The 8995-nt window shown below is 39.9% G+C and overlaps 2 protein-coding genes across 2 annotated transcripts; one reads left to right on the top strand and one right to left on the bottom strand.

Annotated features, from left to right (window-relative positions):
• The first annotated feature begins 524 nt into the window (after positions 1–524).
• LOC131774173 (uncharacterized) lies at positions 525–1595 on the top strand. The gene has a single exon (XM_066171223.1). It carries the CDS (start codon positions 525–527, stop codon positions 1593–1595), a length of 1071 nt encoding a protein of 356 aa, XP_066027320.1.
• A 2913-nt stretch (positions 1596–4508) lies between these two features.
• On the bottom strand, positions 4509–6131 carry LOC131774170 (uncharacterized). Its single transcript, XM_059090189.2, has one exon. It carries the CDS (start codon positions 6129–6131, stop codon positions 4509–4511), a length of 1623 nt encoding a protein of 540 aa, XP_058946172.2.
• Between the last annotated feature and the right edge of the window lie 2864 nt (positions 6132–8995).

The following is an 8995-nucleotide window of genomic DNA, read 5'->3' as shown; positions in this document are numbered from 1 at the left end:
TCCCGTTCGTCTTTCACTTCTTTCATCTCCTTATGTCCTCCTCTTAGCTGAGATCCTTCACTCTCCAAAAATTTGAGGAGAAGCCATGCCACGATAACCCCGCTTATGGCACCGCATACTAAACAAATAAGAAGCTTTTTGAGGGACATTTTATCAAGTTCGTCAGATACCAAACTCAAGACTTTCACTACAATTCATCCAGTACCGGACTGAAAAGAAACTGTGTTGATGTAGTGAAGTCAATAAGACCGACAGCCAATAAAAACCGTCGAGTTGCTGTATTGACGTCATTAAGGAAACGGGGGCTAAGTTGGTATTTGGCGAAAATACACCACATTCCATTGCTTTATGTACTTCTACCGATATTTTAGAGACAAAGGAAGACAAAGGGAATTAATAAAGGAATTAATTAATAAATTGACCAGGGAATCATTAGAGAAGAACGCGCACAACTTGGAACACTCCAGTTCCGAGTTGCGCGCATAACTTGGAGCACTCCAGTTCCAAGTTGTGACGTTTGTAAAATGTTCAACCAAATCCTGGTACATCCTGAGAATCAGGTGTACCACAGGTTTCTTTGGAGGAGCAACACACGTGACAAACCAACTGTTTACCAGTGGCTAAGACTGAACTTTGGTGATAAACCGGCCCCTGACGTCGCAACTAACGCTATCAACACGATAAAAACTCTGAAAGAGGCACAAGTGATCATCTTCGCTTGCATGACATCACGTGCGATTCAACTTGAGCTGGTCACCGATAAAACTTCAGACGCATTCTTAATGGCCTTTCGACGGTTTGCCTGCCTACGCGGACACCCTAATGTTTGCTGGTCAGACCGTGGTACAAATTTCGTGGGTGCCCAAGGCTACCTAAAGGAAATCACGCAGAACTGGGATATTCCTGGGGTAAAGAGTGTCCTCTCTGATAAATTTAGCTGCGAGCTCAGATGGGAATGGAATACACCACATGCGAGTCACCAAAACGGAGTTGTTGAAACCCTAATTAAGTCAGTGAGACAAGCATTTAACGCCACTTGCAAGAACCAAGCCTACTCCGAGGAACAATGGAGAACAATTCTGTCAGAAATCACCTACATGGTCAACGGACGACCGCTGTACCCCAGTTCCGACGATATCTGGGAGGCCCCACCGATCACTCCAAACGACCTACTTCTAGGCCACTACAATCCACCACCACAACCAGAACCAGAGGAAAGAACCAATCCGCGACAATTACTCAGGAGCGCCCAAAACAGAGTTGCTGATTTCTGGAGGAGCTGGATGAAGTATTTCGCCCCAAACTTGTTACCAAGGAACAAGTGGTTTCGGGTGCGAGATAACATCCAGATCGGTGATCTTGTATTGGAGCTGGACCCCAAACACAAAAGATGTGAATGGAAAATGGCGCGTATTGTAGGCACATATCCTGGAAACGACTTAAGCCATTATAGTCGTTGCTCAATTAGAACTAATTATTTAGACCTAATTTCCGCACTGGGGCGGAGTGATTTGCATTTCTCAAGCCGTTTGTCATTTTTTTGTGAATATTTAATTATCTTAGCGCAACGCGGCAAAAATAGATCAGGTGACTAATTATTTAAAAACCTAGAAGTTCGTTACGCAACTTACATTTCAAAAGTGTCATCACAGATTGCACTTCGAAGCTTACTAGCCGCAAATGGAACACAAATTGTAAGTATAATATTTTTCCCGTCGCTTCAACCGAAATCGACATGTGTAATAACCTTCTTTGTCATATTAATTTAATTTTTCAGTTGACTATACTACTACAAGTGCAAATAAATTCCATGTACGGTCATGTACGCAAAAATCAGTTAGTGGTGAAATCTTCAACATAAAGTAGCCCTTCAATCACAGGAGCGAATCACGCTCCATTTGGGACACTCCATTTCCAAGTTGTGCGCACAACTTGGAACAAGAGTGTTCCAAGTTGCTCTAAATTGGTCACGGTAAAGAGTTTCTAAAGTTAACTCGTCCCGTAGTCTTAATGTATTACCGACTTTGAAGCCATTGTATTTTTCTGCTGTAAGTCGATAATGTTAAATTTCTTCTTTAGCGTCAACCTTTAAACTCCCTGCAGTGATTAAAATGTTACTTCGAGGAAACCACATCACCATCTGTTGTATTAAGAGGGGATTCCCCTGTTGCATGTCATTAGAATAATTGTCTCTTGCTTTAAATGTCACGCTATTCTTGGCTTTGTCTTGAGTTTCCTTTCCAACTATCTGAATGTCTTTGATATACCCGCTTTAGATGTTCTATTTTGGTAAAGTGACCGAGATCGTCAGGATCAGAATTATATTTGAAGAATTCATTAAAAAATCATAGGAGTCCGTCACCATTTTCCCTTCCCTAAAACGTTAATTTATTTCGCCTGGTCAAGGAAAACGTACCGAGCGTGAGGAGTATCATTCACTTTGCCTGATCAAGCAAACCAAATCAAACACGAACAATTAATGAGGCAAACAACTGAGGGGCAGAGCTTCCAGCCGCCATAAAAGTCGCACCAGCAACATCAGAGCCCACGTGAAGCTTGTTCGTGATCTGTTCCAGCGAGGGAACGAAGTAATCGTCGCATATTGAGGCCAATGCTCCAAACATAGAAATGGCCAGAAGAAAATGAATTACAACACCTCTTTGCTTCTGTCGCTGATACTGGGTCATATAATCGTTTGGAAAGTCGTCTATGGAGGGTTTGACGCAATTTTGTGACGACGCCGAGGTTGTTTCTAATTCCACGTTTTCGAGTTGTTTCGGTTGCATCAAATTCGACCGAGCGGAACTACGGTGATTTGAATTGATTTCTTCTGTTGTAAACGATGTTATTGACTTATAAGGTACACTTGGGTCATGAAGCAAGGGAAAAGAACTAGAATTGCAAATCGAGTTAAGACTTTTTTTCCTCGCTTCATTTTGGACGCGTAAATCGAGTGCAGAGCCAACTGAAATTTTACAAATTTACTGATGTTAGTGCCCCGTAACGTTCAACTGTGAGAGATGTAAAATTTGATTTTTTCACGCAGCTATTATAGAGAAAGTTCGTTTTGGTTACTCACTTCACTTGCCGAATTTTTTACGTAAAATAAAACTCTGCGATTATCGTAAAGGATACAATGATTTAATGTATCCTACAATAATTATGCTCTATGAAACGAATGTTACACATTAATTAATTTAGCAAGTTTCGCTTGATAAAAAAAATTGCAAAAATAAGCTAAGTGTCATATGAAAATATAATTACGCGAAATTCTTGGTTAGGCTGTGTTTCATGCATTCCACAAAAGTGGAAATTGAATAATTCACATTTTTTTTCTAATTCCAATGATTTTCTCAATTTATTTTCTTTTGTTTTCTCGTGAACAGGAAAGAATAAGTCATTTGCGGGTTTTCCTTGTGCAGGTCGGATTCCGTCCGTCCTTTATCCTGCTTTCCCTGCATGATTACCTGTTAATGATTGGCTAATCCGTTGCATAGCAACCGTTCGTTATCTTGAAATTTGTTATCAAGTTTTTGTTGCAACAATGGCTTGTCGTTTTATTGATTGATGATTTGCCGTAGCGCTAAACAGGCTTCCCAGATAAAAATAGACTGCGCGCGTGATTTTCCTTCGTATAAATTTTGCCCTTTATTGATAAACAAGTAATCCCATGAGACCTCGTACTATTAAGGATTAATTGCACTTGAGTTTTCAAAATTTTCCAAATTGCCCTCGTCGCTTCGCGACTCGGGCAGTTTTGGAAAATTTTGAAAACTCTCGTGCAATTAATCCTTAATAGTACTTGGCCTCATGTGATTACCTATACAAACCTTTCCTATTTGTCATTTCTCAACCACAATCTAAATCAATGATAAGACCCCCCACCCCTCCCCCCAAAGGTTAATGGAATCAAGTAACAAGGTCAAAATAGATAAAACTGAAGTAATAGGAGGTTGAAAAGGTCAATGTGCTAACAACTTTTGTCGCCAATGGTAGGTTAATAACACTCAATTTTCCATTATTCACAAAAATTATTTATCAATTTTCCCATAGTCGCCAAATTTTGTTTTCATTTAACGCTTTTCTGGTAGGGAAAGGTTCATCTCCTAGGTTATCAAGGAAAGCGAGACCTATTGTTAATGATATTATAATGTAAAAATATCTCCATTTCATTTTGTATTCTGTATTACATTGAGTACTTTATAATTATGTCATTACCTATACGGGTTTTTCCAACATGCATGTCTTGATAAAAGCACTGTTATAACTAAACGCACAATCTTGTCAAGTGTAGAGTTCTATCTTAACTTGTCCTTAATATTAGATACCTATGGGCAAGATTTATCTTTGAAGTTGATTCGATACGAGTCGATTCGATACATCGACAAAGTCGATTCGATATATGGGCTGCGTAGGTTACTTGACTGCTCTTACTGAAGTTATATCGAAACGATTGTAATCGTAAACCAAGAGAAGACTTGGTGCTTTCTATGCTTCATTCTTCAGTTCTAAGTAAACGGCATCTTACAAGGTTGATTTGAAGACTCGTTAAATCTTCCATGTACAATAATTAACAGAAGTGTGCTGGTCCATAATGCTATGAGCACTGAAGTTGTAAGTGCTACTGAAGTATGTCTTTTCCATCTTCTTCGCCAAACAGCCATGACAGCCATGTTCTGATGGTGAGTCTCGATCGCGAGGGATACGCTGGTGAAAAACCACTCAATCACCAACTGAAGACAAGTTGTTAGAGCAAAAGACTCCAACGCTTCTAATAGAGAGGCGTTTTGAAGGAAATTGAACTTATACAAATACAAACAGCCGTTGACGGAAACTATAGCAGTTGATTCAAACAGCATGCTCATAATAGTAATATCAGCCATTAGCCTCTCACCACGAGGAGTGCGAAAACTTCCCCAAGGAGCGGCTGTTCTTTTCCAAATCGAGTGGCAAATATGATCAATAAAGACCATTGCGCTTCTTTCGATTACTTCCACAAACCCGTGAGTTATCCCTAGAATCGCGATGGATTGTAAACTGCCGAGATCCGCTTGTAAAACACGAAACATTATCGCCGAAGAGCCGACCAACGGCGCCAGTGAGACATATGAATATCCCGGATGAATGTAATCCCGGTGAAGCCGCTGAACACAAATTCGTGAGGGAACCTTTAAAACGACTCCAATTAGAGGCGCAAAGAGAGCGATTAATAGTTTGCCATTCATTGTTTGTTTATTAAAAGTTGGGTAGATGATCTCGGCCACCGGGATTGCAAGAATGATAATAGATACAGGAACAATTGCCACTTGAAAGAAAAACGTAATCCTCTGCCTTGTTGATTGTCGTGATAAAAAATGATTTGTTACAAGATGTATTTGCCAAGAAAAACTTAAAGCAACGAGAAAGTGCAGTGGAAGCTTTTGTATCGTAGAAAGTTTAGAATGGGACATTCCGAGGACTTGAAGAGACACGCGGTAAAGTGCATCCAATAGAAATCCACAGCAGCTCGCTAAAATAAGTTTTTTTCTTATTCCCTTGATCTGATAAGGTCGAAAGAGAAATAGGACTACCCCCAAAAAACTATTATACAAGATGTTACAACACATTATATCTGATACTGATCTTAACCATTGAACTTTCACAGGAATGGATTTCTTTGGGTAAAATTCGCAGTTGTTTACAGTTTTGTACAGTAGAAATGAAATCAATATGTATAGTGAACCTATGACGGTAGCAGTTAGAAGTGAGATCGAGGCTCCAAAGTACATTGATTTCCAAGTAGTGTGGAGAGCAGATGGTCTTAATCGCTTCCACGCCATTGCTCTATCTTCGTCATCTTGTGAGCTGTTTTCGTGTGTTTCTTCATTGTCGTCTGATGAGCATGCGTTTATGATTCTTACCTTAGGACTGCAAGCCATTAAATAATCCAAGCTAGTTGCTTCTCTCTCGCTGTATTCCTGATAAATAACTTCCTCAACAGGTTGATAGTTCCATTCCAAACCAGTCCCCTGTAGAGGATCGTAACCAAAAACCACTGATTCAGGTTCTTCTGGGTTGTAATGCTCTGTCACGCCTCTTGTAAAACTGAATACGATCTGGCCAAACACCTCTATCAGCATATTGCTGCTCATGATGCCTTATGTAAACGTCAAATGTCTTAGTTTGGTGTCTGAAGCGAAGAATTTTATTGCTCTCCGCTTTTGTATTTGATGTTAACTTGCTCAGATGAGATTTGATTGTTGTTGTTTCCTGTCAGTTAAGTGGCTCAAGGAAAGGCCAGTGACTCAGTGTTAAACATACATTCGTGTTTTTTACCTTTTAAATGACACTTTCCTCGCCTCATCTCTTCTTACATTCTTGACTCAAGACCAAACCGTGTGAACAGTCCGGCTGCTAGGGCAGCAGTACGTAAGCTAAAGTAAGTCTCTCCCAGGTTATCTTGACAAACAGCTGTTTGCTTGACTAATTTAGGGAAAGTCCCGTTGTTTGTATGGAATGATTATTAGTTGTCGATGTTTCGAAACCTAACAGAGGACATAACTTCCAAGATCTGATTAATTAACTCTCCCCTCTAGCTGCCACACACTTACTTGTAAACTAGTGACGAGAATTTGGTGTTAGATCAAGATAACAACTACTGATACGTTTGTGTTTCCTTATTACTTGTTTGTTGGATAATGTATGGATATTATAGGGAGAAGTAAGATGTTAATCACTTTTGAGAGTTAAGAGAGTGTCTCTGTAAGAGCGGTCCGGTCGATTTTGCTTGGGACACGGATTTCGCTCATTTCTCGTGTGTTGTAAGACATTCACGTACCTATACTAAAACCACAATCAGTTTGATCGGATCTCTTTATTTTTCAGAGTTTTACGGAAATTAAATTTCACTCGAGCGAAGGCTTGTCGTGACACTTTTCAAGACTTTAATTTCATACAACTTTGGAGGACAATTTACAAAAAACTACGGAACTCAGCAAAAAAAAATACCACAGCCATGTATACTAACTCTATCTTATCTATCGAGGCGACTTTCGTAAACATCACGTGTCAATCAAGGAAACAGGAAGACTTGAATGACACCTTATCGGTTCGCCTAAATCAAACACGCCAAAACCGATCAAATTCAAGGTAAATTTTTGAAAAAGTGAGGCGTTCTTAACTGATCCAAGTAACATAGCTAGGAAGTAGGTACCATAGAAAAGGTAACTACAAAAAAAAACTTTGCGGCCCGACCTTTACGAGAACTTTATAACTCCGTGAACTTACCTAATTTTCGGCAATCTCCAAGTTTGGCCGCCATTTTGAGGGATTTGTCAACATGAAGCGTAACCGATATAAATCAAGCAGGTAGATCTAAAACCGTCAGAAATGCATACGAAAGCAATTCAAATGAACTTTACTTTCAATTCCAGCGGCAAAATTTGAAATTGTTTGTTAAACTTACCATCCCCATGCGACCATTTATTCCAACAATTCAAACACTACAACTTTCTGAATTCCCCTCGTCGATTCCACCGCAAGAAATAACCTGTGCCACCCAAGCTTCGACTCGAATGTGAAGTATGAATCAAATAACATAACTGCTTCATCTCCGCGGCAATATCACGGTGGTATTTTGATTTTCCGATCGACAAGAACGGTGATCAAGAATCGATCGATTTGTTTACCTCATCAACGTGACCGCTGACCAGCTGCTGACTGAAAACAGTACGGTTCAGTGGCGAGGGGCGGGGTGAGGGGTGGGTGCGGGCAGATTATCAGAAGATTTTCGGGAACATTCGAACGTATGCATTAAAGTATCATGATAAACATTAGGATTCTCAGTCTTAATGCGAAGGCATGCTTCGTGTTGCAGACAACTTTTGTTTTACTTAGTATTCTTTTTATTTCAAATACATTTTGTTCTAAATAGGACTAGCATCAGTTCATTGATTTAAAAACAAATCTTTACCACGTAAATAAATGTGTTTAGATAATCGAGATAACCATTGAACCTCTTGTATCGCACCGGAGATAACGTGTCTTGTCTTTGCCCAACTCTGAGAGCGTGGAGCGGCAAAGACGCGAGATACGAGTCTCGCGTCTCGCGTCTCGCGGCTTCTCCATGCTCACAGGATACGCGTGACCTCACTATCTTTAAGAAAAATAAGAGACTGCACGAAGTCTGTATTCCGTTCAACCATTTCATAAGAGTGACGCGAGTCTTTCAATTGAGTGAGAAAGTCACAAACCCATTCTTTACCTCACGAGCGTAACCACTGACCACTCACGAATTACAGTAGGCTTCTTCTTTGACGCGGAAATTGAAATCGTATCGAATATACAAAGTTATGGTAAGTTCCTTTAGATCTCCCGAACTTGTATCGCGTTGGAAACAATTACAGGTACAGGAAAAAGTCGTTCATTAGCGAGACGTTCATTTTGTCTCAGGAATGCTTTTTGAATAGCAAAGATGGAAAAAACTTTGGTTCATCGCCTGACTTAAGTGGTTTGGTACGACTGTCTGAATGCAATGACGAAGTAAAACATCACTTGATAAGCTGCCACCTGTCTAAAGAGGTTTTTAAGTGAAAATGAGCTAATCTTGGCAAGGATTGGCCTATTTCACCTCGCTCAGGAGGATAAACAAAAAAATGTGGATTTGCTATAGGCATCGCCACACTCCGAGGAAGTTTTGGAGAAGTGCAAAGGTAACATGTCAGTATCCTGATCATGATGGTGTCAGGAAGCGTATCCAAGGCAGAGATGTAATTACTTTGCATATGTCTCAGGACATTCAAAAGCTTTTTGGAGTTATTATTCTAGTTGAATCAGGTAGTCTTCAGTAACATTTTCTGTTATCTATTTTTGTCACGTGACACATCTGCTCGAAAAGAGAAGAAATACTTTATTAGATGAAGGGTACTTAAGTACACATCACGTTGAAAAAAAATAGATCTATGTGTAAGTGCTTTTAATTACAGATGGAAATATGTACAATGTTGCTCGGTTGTTG

The sequence above is a fragment of the Pocillopora verrucosa genome, chromosome 8, assembly GCF_036669915.1.
Source record: "Pocillopora verrucosa isolate sample1 chromosome 8, ASM3666991v2, whole genome shotgun sequence".
NCBI lineage: Eukaryota > Metazoa > Cnidaria > Anthozoa > Scleractinia > Pocilloporidae > Pocillopora > Pocillopora verrucosa.
Note: the sequence above shows the minus strand (reverse complement) of the source record. Positions and strands in the feature narration are given on the sequence as shown.

Excerpts from the sequence above, each read along its gene's own strand:
- LOC131774173 (XM_066171223.1), top strand. The coding sequence starts at position 525 with ATGTTCAACCAAATCCTGGTACATCCTGAGAATCAGGTGTACCACAGG.
- LOC131774170 (XM_059090189.2), bottom strand. The coding sequence starts at position 6,131 with ATGAGCAGCAATATGCTGATAGAGGTGTTTGGCCAGATCGTATTCAGT.